Below are 16504 nucleotides of genomic sequence, written 5' to 3'. Positions count from 1 at the left end.
CAGTTGATGGAGAAGCAGTTAAAATGGCTAGAAAATGGGGATCATCATTTTGGATGAGGTCAAATACTATGTTCATCATTCATGTTTCAAAAGTCACTATAGAGAATTAGACTTAGTTGAAGCTAACTAACTGTAGGCATAGAAAAAGACAGAGCGAGAGGAAAATTTGACCTCTGTAAATTTCCATTAAACTATAAAAGATGTAACCAAAGCTTCTCTAGTTGCTAGGAATTTGGGCAGTGGTTTTTACTTGAAGCTGGACACAGATTGTTAATGCAGTCTATTAGTGCCACCTATTGTGAATTTCTAGAAAACAGTGTTGCACATTCTATCAGTTTCAAACTGGTTCTGGTGCACCTCTCTCCTTTCTGCAACTTCCACCTGGCTCAGTTAATGATTCACTGCCGGGGACTCAAAGGCACAATCCAGGCTGCCACTTTGGACCGGGTTCTGTTCTACTGACAGAACTGGAATTTCTCTGAGATGTCCCCATTTAGTTTGTTCAATAGACTGTACTCAACGGTGAAGAGAGTTGAACTCCCAATTCTCTCCAACTGCTTTCACGGACCATATATTATGGTGGAGAGCAGTTGTACAGGTTCCTTAATCCCACATGGGGAGATACATTTTGGAGTGGCAAGATAGAAATATCTGGGTAGCAGTGTGACCTAGAGGAAAGAGCCTGGATCTGGGAGGTAGAGGACCTGGGTTCTAATCTCAGCTCTGCCAGTTGCCTGCTGGGTCACCTTGGGCAAGTCACAACTTCTCTGTGTCTCAGTTTCCTCGTGTTTAAAATAGGGATTCAGTACCTGTTCTCTCTCCTTCTAAGACTGTGATCCCCATGTGGGACAGCGAGTGTGTCTGGACAGATTAACATAATAATAATAATATTGTTGGTATTTGTTCAGCACTTACTATGCGCAGAGCACTGTTCTAAGTGCTGGGTAGATACAGGGTAATCAGGTTGTCCCACGTGAGGCTCACAGTCTTAATCCCTCTTTTACAGATGAGGTAACTGAGGCACAGAGAAGTTAAGTGACTTGCCCACAGTCAGACAGCTGACAAGTGGCAGAGTCAGGATTCAAACCCATGATCTCTGACTCCCAAGCCTCTGCTCTTTCCACTGAGCCACGCTGCTTCCCATGTACCTCTCCCAGCGATCAGACCAGTGCTTGACAGACTAAGCACTTTACAAATATAATAATAACGATGAATAATCATAAAAACAATAGTCAGTCCTCCTTTGTACTTCAGGTTCTTTGTGGAAGAGGAAAATCCTTACCGCTATTTTTCTCCCTTGGATCTTGCACAAATGAACGAGTTGTCTTTAAATAACACAATGAGCTCCCTGCAGGTCATCCCCCCAGATACTTTCCATTTATGTTCATTTCATCCCCATGAAGGGAGTTTATGAAGCTTTTGTTGAATAAGGAGGTGGATATGGCGGGAAACATGTCGACCCACTCTGTTACATGGTACTCTCCCAAGCAGTACAGTCCAGTACAGTGATCTGCACACAGCACTCAGTAAATATCATTGATTGATAAAGTATGAGGCTAAGTATTTTACTCTGGGGAGGTTGGAGACACCAGAGAAACCACAGGAAGAGAAACATTTTGGGGGATAGAACTGATATTTGGTACTGAAATCTTACAGAAAAGCCATTTTTACACCAAGCTATCTTGGACCATATGTTGGTAGTACTCTTTTCCTCACATTACTCTTTAAGAAGACTCCTTGCCTTGAAACAGAAATTGCGAATGAGTTTTGGGAAGTTGGGTTTTTTTTTATTTTACTAAATTTAGATCCCACTTAAAATTCATCAGTTTTGCAGTTAAAGTTTGAAGTTCTCAGTATTAGTTTGCCAGATTGAAGCTCCTTAAATTTTCTTAGAAATAGACTCAAAAAGATTTTGGGGATAAAACAAGATTTAATTGGTGCTGAATTGAACCATACTCTCCTCTTGAAGATAGGCAAGGGAATTACAGGGAAGGAAGTTGGAATTGTATTTCCCAATAGGCAAAGGGGCTGATTGCCTACATTTCCCAGAACTCATTAATGATTTCTGGTGGGTATTTTCCTTCCCGGCACTGGGAGCCTAAATCCACCTCAAGCCAGGGGGCTAAGCCTTTAAAGGTGAGTGCTCAGAGCTAAAGTTGCTCTTCTGCCTCTTGTGGGTTCATTTTTCGGCCTTTACACCGGTACCAGGCCTGCCACATGGTAAGGAGCCCTTTTATTACCTAATCAATACTTATGGGAAGGTTAGCCAGAAGAGTAATGGTTTTGCGGTTTATTCCCGGGGCTTGTGTACTTTAATCGTAGCATTTCCTTTTGCATTCCTTCTTCAATTAAATCCTCTGAGTACAATCTTGTTTGCTGGCAATTATTGGGTTGGGAAATTGTGTCTTAGACTTGCTTACTGACGACTTTGCAACTTGGAAAATGTTTATGCAGAGTTTACAGAGTTTTCCTCTGAGGCTTGGCCAGATTCCTTAACTCCTTTATTCCTTTTGAAAGTTTTAGGCCTAACAGGGATTTCTGTACTGGCCAAGGGAAATCTGACAAGATCTCTTGGCCATAAAGCCTAACTGTTAAGCTTTGATTTTACAAAATTGATTCAAGGAGACCTCCCAAACACAATTAAACAGACAGCCAGGCAACAAATCACTAAATAAGAATAATCCCCCATTCTAGAAGGAGCTGGACCTAGAATTTGGGAGAATGAAAAAATCTGTAAACTTGCTGGAGGCAGGGAATGTATCTACCAGTTCTGTTACATTGTAATCTCCCAAGTGCTTAGTACGGTGCTCTGCCCACAGTAAATGCTTAATTAATGATTGATTGACTTTCTCTCACACTGCTCCAGTGTGCTGATCTCACCTGAAGGTAAATTGTTGAAACCACCCATTTATTATGTTGGTTTTATTCCCCTCTCTCCAGATTCTCAGTTCTGATCCAGTGGCTGACCCAACACACACAGATGTACACACAACTGACGGTCTCATGAACTATGCTTCTTGTTGACCCTTTATTCATCTTGGCAAAATCAACCTGCCATATCTGCGTATGCCCCATTCTGCTCAGTGTCAACAACTCAGTAATTATTTCACAAATAAAGAAAACCTTGTTTTTGATCTCCTGGCCAGATTTCATCTTAGGGTGGCTCTAACCTACAGTGTAGTCAAGCGGAAGAATCAATCCCCCCCAGTATAGGGAAGTTTTGAGTGAAGGGTAAAACTGTGACTTTTCAAGTATTACTAGGAAATGACAGACTGAACTGAGTTCGGTATTACCTTTTAACTCTCCCGTTAAAAGTTTCAGTTGCGGCAGCTGTCAAATTGCTGGCCAAGACTTAAAAATCATTCTTCACCTTAAATCAGAGAAGCTGTGCAGTATTGGTTTGCTCCTACTGACCCCTTTTGTTCCTGGGTGTCGGTGATATGCCATTGAGTGTATTGTCCAAGTGAGTCTGCCTTTGAAAGTTCACTACGAATGCAGCGGACATTTCATATACGGTATGTTGCCGTACTTTTCCTATTAGAAAATAGTCCATGACGGTTGGTAAAGTGTGATATGGTATATAGACTATAAGCTCCTTGTGGGCAGGAAATGTGACCACCAACTCTGTTGGATGGTACTTTCCCAAACTCTTAGTACAGGGCTATGATTGATATTATACATCACCTTGTTATATGATTTAAAATCATGCAATGGTGATTTTTTTTTCCTCACCCTCTAAGAAGCTTTTTCCAAGGCAAAAAGGTAATCTTCTTTCCCATAAATAACAGCTGGTACCATTTCTCAGAGTGTCGGTGGGGATTAGCTATGTGTTATACCAGTTTCCAGAGGATGCCAACTGTTCCCTCTTCTCTTTCATCATCTGAGAATCTTCTTAAATGCTCAGGCAATGCTGTGCTAAGGAGATTGTTTCCCCAGACTACAGGTTTGCAGGCTGTAGCATCTACAGGTTGTCGATTCTAACCTTAGAGGCTGATTTACTTGTGCATTAGGAAAGCACTGTCCAAATGGACTCTTTCTGGAAAACCATTAGAAAATATCCTTCAGTTATTTTGACTTTTCTGTTCATTTGGGTTGAAAATAAGCTTCACTAGACACCAAGATATAATTCCATTCTAGTTCTATAACTGTCTACTGACTCTGTTATATTGTACTCCCGATATACGTAGTACAGTGTACTGCACTCAGGAAGCACTCAATATAATTGACTGATATAAATGATTTCCATGAGGGAGAGATTCTGTTCTCATGTCCTCCATGGTTTGAATAAAAGGAAATAATCTTAAATTAAAGCAGGAGAACTCTTTGACTGGAGAAGAACTCGATGACCTCCATGGACCAATCACTTTTGTAGCGCAGCCTAAGAGAGAAGGTTGTGGAGTTTCACCCCTGGACATCTTTAAGAAAAGAGCAGACAACCATCTGTTATAAAAGGTTTAGTAATTTCCCCTATTCTAAGGCAGAGAACTGGACAAGATGATTTTCCTTCTGGCTCACTTATTCTACAATTCTCAAAATGCTTAAAAAGGGAGCCCTTAATAGCTCCATGTGACTCTAAAATACATTTTTTAAAAATGCAAGGATCTGAATGTAAACTCCAACCAGCTGGAGTTCAGTTAGTTGACTATAGTGTTTATTAAGTGCTTCCATGTGCAAAACACTGATAGATTCAAGATTAGGTAACCCAGACCCAGACCATGTCTCACACTAGGCTCACAATCTAAGTCAGGGAGGACAGAAACATATAAGAGAGGAATAAATTAGAGAGCAAATTACAGACAACAGGAACATTGGAAGAGGAAGGGAATCAAAAATTAAGAGCAAAGATGGCAAAGAGAACAGTATACTCAGAGGGGGGTATTTTGAGGTTCCTCCCCACTCTACACCAGTCTTTGCTTCCCCAATGTTGTCGTCTCCACAGGGTTCTGACGGCTGGGGAAGTGGGCCGTGGAGGCTCCCAGCTCCTGAGGGGGGTTGGGAGGCGGATTGCCGTGAAGGAGATGGGAAGGAGAAGGTGGCCTCCGGTAGACACAGGGCCAGGCAGCCTGGGGCCGGCTTCTGAAGTGGCCCTGCTCCTGAGAGACGGTGAGGTCTGGTCGCCCACGACGGTGGGCAAGTAGCTCAGGCAAGGGTGGGCCCCTGGCAGGCCCCTGCAGTTCACAGTGTCATGGTGAAGTTCCAGCTTCACTCGATGTTTTGTATTTCCAAGGTTGCTTTTACAGTCACATCCTAGGAGGCAATTAAAGATTTGATTTTTAGCTAACTGCATACCTCTCATTCATTCATTCTCTCCCCTTCTTTCTCTCTCCCTCCCTCCCTCCTATTTTAGAGTACACAAAGATTTTAGCTAGGGTGCTGCCCTCAAGACACCTCTCTTTGCAAGTCATTTAGCTAATACACCTTTGGCTTAAAAATGAATGTATTTCATTTTGGTTTTTTCAATCTGCTAATGTGAAGCCATTCATTTAGGGATTCCCACAAAAGCCAATATCACTCGGAACAAGATATCTTTATTTTTTCAAAGCTTTATATTCAGATAGTGGAAGCCAGCCTTGCTACTCCCCAATTCCTGTCCCTAGAATGCTGCAAATTCTAGAGAGTGATTTTTCAAATCTCATACAAATAATGTCAGTTCATATATACATGCTTCCCAGTGCTGTAAGAAAAAAAAAGGATACAAAGCAGATATCCAATGGCAATTCCATTCTGGGGTTACTCTACATGGAAATGATAAATATTTTCATGCTGTGAAATGAGATACAACCAAGACTTTCAGTTGCCCAAGGATGAGAGCTGAGTCTCAGTGGGTATTAAATAAGGTTTCCCATGTGGAAACAGGCTAAAAGGCAATGAATGGACTCTGGCATGACTCTTTAAGTTTATCACTATTTCATAAGTCTTGTTCTGGATCTAAACAGACATCAGCTGAAAGCAATTGGGGCATCAGCAAAATATCGTGCTTCTCTACATTGCAAGCTCATGATGGGTGGGGAATGTGTCCTTTACTACTGTTATATTGTACTCTCCCAAGAGCTTAGTACAATGCTCTGCACATAGTAGGCATTCAATAAACACCCTCGATTGATTCCTTCCCCCTGTCTCTCTGCCTTTGGTCCTTCTAACATCGATACAAGAGTGTTGAGGTACTATATCAATAACAATAATAATGTTGGTATTTGTTAAGTGCTTACTATGTGCTGAGCACTGTTCTAAGCACTGGGGTAGATACAGGATAATCAGGTTGTTCCACGTGAGGCTCACAATCTTAATCCCCATTTTACAGATGAGGTGACTGAGGCACAGAGAAGTTAAGTGACTTGCCTACAGTCACACAGCTGACAAGTGGAAGAGCCAGGATTTGAACCCATGACCTCTGACTCCCAAGCCCGTGCTCTTTCCACTGAGCCATGCTGATTCTTTAATCAATCATCAATCAATCAATCATATTTATTGGGATTTTAGTATATGCAGAGCACTGTACCAAATACTCTCCCAACTGCTTAATACAGTGCTCTGCACACAATGTATGCTAAATACCACTGATTTTTTTTTAAAGACACTAGAGGTAAGAAGGTAGAAAAGAAAAATGTAAATTTTTAAAATGCAAGAAGTTACCTTGTTTTCCACTGTCCTGGGGTATCGTTATAAAATAGTAATCACTGTGGTATTAAGTGCTTAATATGTGCCAAAAACTGTACTAAGTTCTGGGGTAAATACATGATAATTCGATGAGACACAGTCCCTGTCCCACATGGGGCTCACTATCTAACAGGAAGGGAGAACAACTCTTGAATCCCCATTTTTCAGATGAGGAAATTGAGGCACAGAGAAGTTAAATGACTTGCCCAAGATCACCAACAGGCAAGGGGCAGAGCCGGAATTAGAACCCAGATCCTCTGACTCTCTGGCCCGTGCTCCTTCCACTAGGCCACACAGCTTCCCAACATCGATTTACAACTGCTGGCCTTAGAAAAACCCACCTGGAAATCTGGGATAAAGGTTAGGAAATAGAAGATGAAGCCAAAGGCCACTGTCCATTCACAAATTGCACTCCCTAGATGATTCTTATAATCCTATTGGGAAGGAAAAAGAAACAAAGCAAGTTTTAGGATAAATAGTTAATGGGAAACAGATGGCTAGCCCTTGCCCACAGATAAGTTACTCACCTTGCATTTAGGTTAGGTACTTTGGGAAACATGCAAACCCTATCAGGGAACCATTCTTTTTCTTCTCTGCCCCAACAGAGCTGCCTGGGTCCCTCCTAGGACCAACCACCTCTGGGCCCCGGAAGGAAGAAGAGGGAACCTAATGACTAACAAACAGCCCAGTTTACACCATCAAGGGCGGAGTGCCTGGTCTCAGCTGGTCTTTTCTGTCAGTGGGTCTGTCGGTGACTGAGGCATCTTGGGTGTCTACCTGAGCTTTACCTTATATTTTCAGACTGTGCCATCGGACCATGATTCACAGAAAACTAAGGCTTTTTAAGTCTGGCTCCATGAATCTTCACAGTGCACACTAAATGGAATTTTGTGATTCCACAATATGCATTAATATTCCAATGCAGAATTTGTCACTAGAACCTTGGGACATTTCAGAGCACTGGAGGGCGTTTGGCCATTTAACCAGACAGTGGGGATACAGAATTCGTATGGTATTTAAGGGCTTACTAGGTGCCAAGCAATATTCTAAGCACTGGGGTAGATACAAGGTAATCGGGTTGGATATGGTCCATGTCCATTTACCGATGAGATAACCGAGGCAGAGAGAAGTGAAGTGACTTTCCCATTATCACACAGCAGATAAGAGGCAGAACCGGAATTAGAACCCAGGTCTTCTGACTCCCAGGTCTGTACTCTATCCACTTAACTTTAGGTCTTTGAAAATGCACACCGAGTCCAATTTACCATATATGGATTAATGGAAATAGGGAGATTCTGTCTTACCTTCTACAATATTAGGGGAAAAATACCTTTTAATAATAATTATGCGATTTATTAATTGCTTACTTTACGCCAGCACTCTACAAGCCACTGGGCTACAAAGTAATCAGGTTGGACATAGTTCCTGTCCCACATGAAGCTCAGAGTTTAGGGGAAGAGAGAACAGGTATTGAATCCCCATTTTACAGGTGAAGAAATTGAGGCACAGAGAAGTTAAGTCACTTGCCCAAAGTCACACAGCAGGCAACTTGCAGAACCGGGATTAGAACCCAAGTCCTCTGACTCGATCAATCGAAGGTATTTATTGAGCACTTACAATGTGCAGAGCACCGTTCTAAGCACTTGAGAGCAAAATACAAGAGAATGTGCACTTCACAAGGTTACACTGCTTCTCCAAGCATCTTGGACTACAGTGCTGAATCTGAGAGGAGGAGTTTTGGAGGGATCTGAGCAGGAACCTGGGGGAGAGGTGGGTGTGTGAAGGGAAGGTGTGAGGTGGGCGGGAGGGTCACGTTTCTCCAGTGAAAACTGGAGACAACGGCCGCAATTTCTAAACGAGTTGCAAAATTCCTACCTTAATATCTGATTTCTGGCTTGATTTAGAAACCCCGCTCTCCAAAGCCCTCCGAACCACTCCACCACCCCTCTTCTGATCTAGGCCAAGGTTCTAATCTTGCCTACGCTTCCAGCCTCATGGACCCTTCGTGCTTACCAGTGAAATGTAAAATAATAATTTAGGGATGAGGCACTTCACGGCCTCCACCGATTCGGATAGCTGCAATCCAGAGAGGAAATGGATGAGCCATCGTGTTTGCGAAAGGGTGGTAACCAGGGGGTTTCCCAAATTGTCTTTTCGAAGGGAAGAAGAAGGAAAAGGGTTTCTCAACCGAGCAAGGGCCCTAAGCTCACCCCCAGCCGGCAAGGCAGCTGAGCATTATCTCAAGGAGCAGGGTGCTGGCCCTCTGGCATCCTGCAGCTCCAGAACAGGCCGAGGGAGAAGTTTTCTGTGGGAGGCAGCAGGCTCCTCACCAGCCACAGTTCGTCTATGGGATTTGTGGTGGAAGGACTCCACCTTGTGGTCCATCCACTTGCCACACGACGGCCGCTCCCGATGGGAACCATGGATGAGCTTCCATCCTGAAGTCTCAGGGCCAAGAATCTGGGGCAGAAGGACTGATTTTATTGCCAGTGTCTCGTGCGGCACCATTTGCTCTCTCTCGTCCCTGCCAGTCGCGTTCCTCCTGGGGCACGGACGAGCACCAGGGCAGTACTCTAATAATAATAATGTTGGTATTTGTTAAGTGCTTACTATGTGTAGAGCACTGTTCTAAGCACTGGGGTAGATACAGGGTAATCAGGTTGTCCCACGTGAGAGTCACAGTCTTCATCCCCATTTTACAGATGAGCTAACTGCGGCACAGAGAAGTGAAGTGACTTGCCCACAGTCACACGGCTGACAGGTGGCAGAGTCGGAATTCAAACCCATGACCTCTGACTCCCAAGCCCGGGTTCTTTCCGCCGAGCCACGCTGCTAGCGCAGAGGCACTCAGCCAGTGCTTTTGGGGGGCCGTAACGGTACTTGTTAAGGACTTTCTTGGTGCCCTGTACTAAATGCTGTGTGGATACAAGATAATCAGGTTGCGGACAGTCCCCGTCCCACATGGGCTCATAGTCTAAATAGGATTTAATCCCCATTTTATAGATGAAGAAACTGAGGCACAAAAAAGTGATCTGCTCGAGGTCACGTAGGCCTGTGTTCTTTCCTTTATCAATCAATCAATCATATTTCAGTGTGTACTGCGTGCAGAGCACTGTACTATGCACTGGGGAGAGTATAACATACATAGCTGGTAGCCACGTTCCCTACCCCCAGCAAGCCTTAAGTCTGGGGAGGGGGGATACAGACATTAATATAAATTACAGATATACACGTAAGTGCTGCGGGGCTGAGGTCTGAATAAAGGGTGCAAATCCAATTGCCAGGGCGATACAGAAGGGAACAGAAGAAGAGGAAAGGAGGGCTTAGTCAGGGAAGGCCTACTGACGGAGATGTTTTTAATAAGGCTTTGAAGGAGTGGAGAGTGATTGTCACATATGAAGAGGGAGGGCATTCCAGGCCAGCCGTAGGACATGGGTGAGAGGTTGGTGACAAGATAGATGAGATCGAGGTACAGCGAGTAGGTTGGCATTAAAGGAGAGAAGTGTGCGAGCTGGGTTGTAGTAGGAAAGTAGCGAGGTGAAGTAGGAGGGGGCAAGGTGATTGACTACTTTGAAGCCAATGGTAAGGAGTTTCTCATTGATGCAGAAGTTGATGGGTAACCACTGGAAGTTCTTGAAACGTGGACTAAAAGGTTTTTGTACAAAAATGATCCCAGCAGCAGAGTGAAGGAACCAAGTGGTAAGAGACACGAAGCAGGGAAGTCAGCAAGGAGGCTGATACCGCAAGGTGGAAAACGATAAATGCTTGAATTAACAAGATAGCGATTTGGATGGAGAGGAAAAGTTGGATTTTAGTGATGTTGTGAAGGTTGGACCAACAGGAATTGGTGACAGATCGAATATGTGGGTTGAATGAGAGAAATAGTTGAGAATAATGCCAAGGATTAAGGGTTTATGAGACAGGAAGGATGATGGTGGTTCCTACAGTGATGGGAAATTCAGGGGGAAGACAGGGTTGGCATGGAAAGATAAGGAGTCTGTTTTAGGCATTAAGCTGCACTGCTTCTCATTAAGCCAGCTACGGGCAGAACCTAAACTAGATACTTGGTCTCCTGAGTCCCAGAGCAATGCTGTTTCCACTGGGCCAACATCTAGGTTCTCTGTTCACTAGATAAACTAGAGTCCTCTCGGGCAGGATCCCTACCCCTGACCCAGTAATTTGGCACTGAGTTCTGTCCTCATCAAGGTTGGGAGACACTGTTTCCTGTTGAAATGAGGCCTCTGCCACCCTAGAACAGGAGCTCTTTGGTGTCTGGAAATCGGTGTGAATGTTTGAAAAAAATCACTTTTTAAAAAGTATTTACCACCGTGACATTTAAGGCACTCTTTAGATATTTGATTTGTCTGGGTGTAATGGAAACATCATGATAAACCTTTTTTGAACAGTTTCCCAGGCTCATTTGTCCATCACTAGGAGTATGGGATCCTCGCTCAGATTTTTTTTAAAAAAAATAAAATCTAAGATATTTACTATATGCCAGGCACTGTCCTGAGCTGAGTTAGATACAAGCTAATCAGGTTGGCAACAATGTCCCACGTAGAAGCAGTGTGGCTCAGTGGAAGGAGCATGGGCTTGGGATTCAGAGGTCATGTGTTTGAATCCCAGCTCTGCCACTTGTCAGCTGTGTGACTGTGGGCAAGTCACTTAACTTCTCTGTCCCTCGGTTCCCTCATCTGTAAAATGGGGATTAAGACTGTGAGCCTCGCGTGGGACAACATGATGATACCACAGCGCTTAGAACAGTGCTTGGCACAAAGTAAGCACTTAACAAATACATTATTATATGGGGCTCACAATCTTAATCCCCATTTTACAGGTGAGGTAAGTGAGGCACAGAGGAGTTAAGTGACTTGCCCAAAGCTACACAGCAGACTAGTGGCAGACCCAGGATTAGGACCTTCTGACTTCCATGCCTGTGCCCTATCCACTAGGCCATACTTCATGGAGAAGGCAGCTTTCCAGAGCCCCAGTGTTTCTGCCATCACTCTGGGTGAGCCTTGTTGATGGCCGATTTATCCTCAAACAGGAATATACCGCCCAATCCGGAGGCTGCTACCTGTTGCCACTGACCTTCCGCCCTGAAATAAAACTCAGGACAGGATATTGTTCTCAGAAACAACTGACCCAGAGTAGAGTGGGGTCTATTTTACTCTCCATGTCCTTGGATAATATAATAATTATGGCATTTAAGTGCTTAGTATGTGCCAGTCACCATACTAAGCGCTGGAGTAGATACAAGCAAATCAGTTTGGACATAGTCCCTGTCCCAGTGGGGCTCACAGCCTCAATCCCCCTTTTACAGATGAGGTAACTGAGACAGAGAGAAGTAAAGCGACCTGCCCAAGGTCACACAACAGATAAGTGGCAGAGTCAGGATTAGAATCCATGATCTTCTGACTCCCAGGCCCTTGTACTATCCACTCCCTGCCGGGAGTGTAGGAGCGGTGGTGAGGCTGGGGCTGGGGAGACAAGAAAGAGAGGCCCTCAGAGGACAGTCCTCCTCTCCCAACAGCGTTCTCTCTCCCCAAGGGCTAAGGATGCTGCTCTAGCAGTACACATGCTGGGAAGGGTACACGCCACCTGCACATGCGAGGGAGAGGAAAGGAATCTCTCCCTCCTCCCATTACGAAAACACTAAAAGAAAGTGGTGAGGCTTGTATAAGCCAGGCCATCCCACAGTTTCTCGGATGCCAGGTGTAAGACCGGATCTAACCTCCACCTAGACCTTGCCTCTAACCATCCCCAAATTGAGGGGAGGACTAACGGCAGGATTTGGGGTAGGTCCATTTTAACCAGCCATCTTGAGAGCTGTCCTTGCTGCAGGTGTTCCAACCGTCAGTCTCTCCAACTGAGGGCACACTCAATCTGGCCATGGTATCTGCTGGAGAAGCAGCGTGGCTGGAGAAGCAGCGTGGCTCAGTGGAAAGAGCACGGGCTTTGGAGTCAGGGCTCATGAGTTCGAATACCAGCTCTGCCACTTGTCGGCTGTGTGACTGTGGGCAAGTCACTTAACTTCTCTGTGCCTCAGTTCCCTCATCTGTAAAATGGGGATTAAGACTGTGAGCCCCACGTGGGACAACCTGATTCCCCTATGTCTACCCCAGTGCTTAGAACAGTGCTCGGCACATAGTAAGCGCTTAACAAATACCAACATTATTATTATTATTAGCTCAGGTGTGCCTAGATCAAATGACCAAGGCCACCCTGCCCAAAATGAAGGCACTGTTCGTGCAGGTTGAGGGGAACTGCCTTGTTTTCCACACTCACTTTTCTCCGAGCCCAGATCTACAATTTCAGTCACTCTACATATGTATTTATTGAGCATCTATCTACTGAGCCCCAAGCACTGAACTAAGCACTTGGGAGAGTATAAATATAGGAAGACACAAGTTCCCTGCCTTGAAGGAGTTTAAGATTTAATATAATTAAAGCTGCCCGAAAAACAGGATTCAATCCAAGGAGCAGTACTGACACATCAGGACTAACAGTTGAATAAATAAAGGAATGCACAGAGAATTATATAAATGTACATACATGATGAGGATAGAAATAAAATCCTCAAGTGCTAGGGGTGGGTGTTGGGCTGACATGATATGGTATTGTGAATTAATCAGGGGAGACTTCCTGGAAGAGGTGGGATTACAGAAGCACTTTGAAGAAGAGGAGAGCTGTGGTTTGGCAGATTTCAGGGGGCAATAAATTCCAGGATGGCATGATCGAAGAGTTGAGAGCAAGGTGCAGTTAGAAAATAAGGTGAGCTGGTGAATAACCAGGGAAGAAAGCTACTATGTAAGATGGAGACCTTCCACCAGTCTCGAAGCCGGCGGTAAGAAGTTTCTGCTTTATGTGGAGGAAGATGGGTAGCCTTTTTAGTGGAGTGGAGAGATGGCAATCTTGCAAAATATTACCTTTTCATCTGGATTCCATTCCAGTTTAGTTATGGAGATCAGCGAAGCAAATGCAATCACTGGAAAAAATAAGTAAAGGAAAATAAAGACAAAAGAGAGCTACTGTACTGGTCAAAATGGTTCATTCTTTTGCTGACGTGAAGGAAGGCAATAAACTTCTCTGCAGCGGTAACCTTCTGACTTGTACCTGAGAAATGGAATAAGTCCAGAAAAAAATGCCATATAGAAAAGAGGAAGAGAATAATGAATCCAAGTCTTTAATTTCTTTATCCTTGAAATTCCATCCTTTTATTTGCTTCTGGCTTTTGTTTCCGCTCTTGAGAGAAAATTCCTTTATCATATCATTTCCTAGACAACTGCCTTAAAGAGCTCATGAGCAAAAGATCCAAAGCACTACACTTGAAATAGTTCAGCATTGGACAACATGCTCTCCTGACACCTCTCCGTCCTGTTTCTGAGGCTAAGGTAGCCCTTCCCCACTTTACCCTTCTCACCTCCTTCCTCTTATTCTGCTGTGCTTCCCTCCAAAGCGGAAGCCCACCATGGGGTCAGGGACTGGATCCGGGTATTCCCTGGCTTTCCTACAGCCCTGAACTCCGGGAGGCAAATGCTCCTCTCCTGCTCCCGGGTCTATGCTAGAGAAGGAACAGAGGCACATACGTACAGACATACATCCAAACAGAAGCAGCATGCCTTAGTGGAAAAAGCATGGAACTGGGAATCAGAGGACCTGGGTTGTAATCCCAGCTCTGATGTATGCTGTGTGACCTTGGGCAAGTCATTTCTCTGTGCCTAAATTCCTTTATCTGCAAACTGGGGATTGTGTGCAACCTGATTAGCTGATTAGTTTGTAACTACTCCAGTGCTTAGTACAGTGCCTGACTCTTAGTAAGCACTTAATAAATACCATTGAAAAAAAGAAACTCTAACACCCTAATTATTAGAACTGGTCCAACACAAAGAGTTAGGAAACCGGGGCTGGGGACTATGGGCCTTTAGGAACTTATTCTCCATCCCCACCCTCCACCTGGGGAGGACACCCTGCCTTATGCTGAGGGGGAAACCCCTTTCAAGAATTTAAATTCCCACTCCAGGCACTGCTCAGTCATCCTTATGAAAAGACCAACTTAAATACACAAATGGCAAACTCGCCGTGGGAATAGCCAGACGGTGACCACCTACTCTCTTCCACAAAGTGTCAAACCAAAAGGAAGTGCCTTTCCCCAAGCCCTGGGTCTGTGCCCACCAGAGTCCTGTCTGAATGAGAAGGGAAGGGCATTTCAACTTGGAAGAAATAGCTCTCCGGGAGTTCCAGTTAGGTGTAAGCTCCTTGAGGCCTGGAAAGTGTCATTTTTTTAATATGCCAGGTATTGTACTAAGTGCTTCAAGCAGATACAAGCTAATCAGCCCACAGTGTACATGTGGCGGAGCCAGAATTAGAACCCAGGTTCTTCCGTCTCCCAGAAGGAGTCTTCTTTACACTGGACTTCCCAGGCACCTCGTAAGCAATCAATGGTATTTACTGTGTGCTTATTGTGTGCAGAGGACTGTACTAAGCACTGGAGAGTACAGTACAACAGAGTTGGTAGACATAATTCCTACCTACAGTGATTTTACAGTCTAGAGGACTCATTATAATCCACTGTTTTCTCCTCCACAAAACTGAACATAATCGTTCCATACCTTCATCCAATAAAAGACATTTTATTTGACACACATAACTCATTATTAGGCATCTCTCTTACAAAATAAGTACAAAGAACCGAAAGCTCTACCTATGTAAAAATTCTTGCATTTAATACTCTGATTCAATACACGTGTGGGCTATTTAGAAACTGTAAATGTTAAAGGTGCTCTAAAGTAAATATTCCTTTATAGCCACACATGAAGGTTTCTTTTTTCATGTCAAGCACTGTACTTTGTAAAATCAACTGTTGATTTCAAGAATTAGGTGTTGTGCAGGGATAAGCCCACTAAAAGGTGATCACATGTAATAGGAATGCTTAGAAATTGATATTTTACTATTTAGCAAATATTCCTCCCAACCAGTTGCGCTTAATGGTACACTACTACAATGTACCACACCAAGTGGGTGCTCAATAAATACTTTACTCCTATGACAGCTGGATTGTTCATTTTAGGTCCCCTAAAGTGCGTTTCCAAGGTGATTTTCTCTAGGCAGGAAGCTCTTATTAGTGTTGTCTAGCGACTGAAACATGGGAACAGGAGACACAGCTCTATTGTTGAAACAATGTGCGGTCTTGGAGTAGTCGCTTCACCTCTCTGTACTTCAGATTTTCCAGCTGCAAAGTAGAGATACTAATTCTTGTCCTTTCACAAGGGTTCTAGGAGGAGAATTGAAAAAATGTTTGTAATTCTTAGAAAGTAAAAATCACTATAGAAATCAGAAGTATTTGGAGCGGTACAGTGCTACTGAATATGTGTTTATGTATTTTGGCATCAGCACAATGCACTTTTAAAAGCAATGTACTAAGGAGGTAGGCACGAAAAATGCAACAAAACCTCGAACCAAAATGAAGACTGCATTTGGGGGAATTTGTTTTATGAGAATTCTTTGTCTGAGGTTCTTAAAAAGTTAAATTATTTTGAGGGGATTTCTCCAACTAACTGAGAATTTTAAGGATTGTTTTTGCTAAGATAAAAATTAATTAAAAAGAGGGTTTTCTCACACCAAATTTCCATGAATTGAGAGTTTTTGGAGTCTGATAGAAGGGCTCTGATTTTTAATGTGTCCATCTGATGCTGGAAATAAGAACTTCTTAGAGTTAACTTATTCTGCCATGTTCCCAATTCCCTTTCCGTTTAAATAGGACTTCATGAAGAGAAAAGGGTTCTTTATTTCTTCCATTTAATTTGAGCATGCTGAGCCGAGGAAGGGAAATGTTTGTTTTATTTTT

At 43.7% G+C, this 16504-nt stretch overlaps 1 protein-coding gene and 1 long non-coding RNA gene across 3 annotated transcripts in view; one reads left to right on the top strand and one right to left on the bottom strand.

Moving 5' to 3' along the window:
- The first annotated feature begins 2149 nt into the window (after window positions 1-2149).
- On the top strand, window positions 2150-3134 carry LOC114816547. Its single transcript, XR_003764335.2, has 2 exons — window positions 2150-2220; window positions 2941-3134. It is a non-coding gene; the product is annotated as an uncharacterized LOC114816547 (long non-coding RNA).
- Window positions 3135-4439: 1305 nt separating this feature from the next.
- Window positions 4440-16504, bottom strand: part of LOC100075664 (DNA damage-regulated autophagy modulator protein 1) — a 32632-nt gene continuing 20567 nt past the window's right edge. For both annotated transcript variants that reach the window (XM_029078942.2, XM_007670096.3), the window contains exons 5-7: window positions 13587-13645; window positions 6999-7091; window positions 4440-5247 (exon numbers count right to left, since the gene is read on the bottom strand). In XM_029078942.2, the coding sequence (XP_028934775.1) occupies window positions 5203-5247; window positions 6999-7091; window positions 13587-13645 (197 nt within the window). In that variant the 3' untranslated portion in view covers window positions 4440-5202. The remainder of the gene's footprint in view (window positions 5248-6998; window positions 7092-13586; window positions 13646-16504) is intronic.

Source organism: Ornithorhynchus anatinus, chromosome 14 (genome assembly GCF_004115215.2).
Source record: "Ornithorhynchus anatinus isolate Pmale09 chromosome 14, mOrnAna1.pri.v4, whole genome shotgun sequence".
NCBI lineage: Eukaryota > Metazoa > Chordata > Mammalia > Monotremata > Ornithorhynchidae > Ornithorhynchus > Ornithorhynchus anatinus.
Note: the sequence above shows the minus strand (reverse complement) of the source record. Positions and strands in the feature narration are given on the sequence as shown.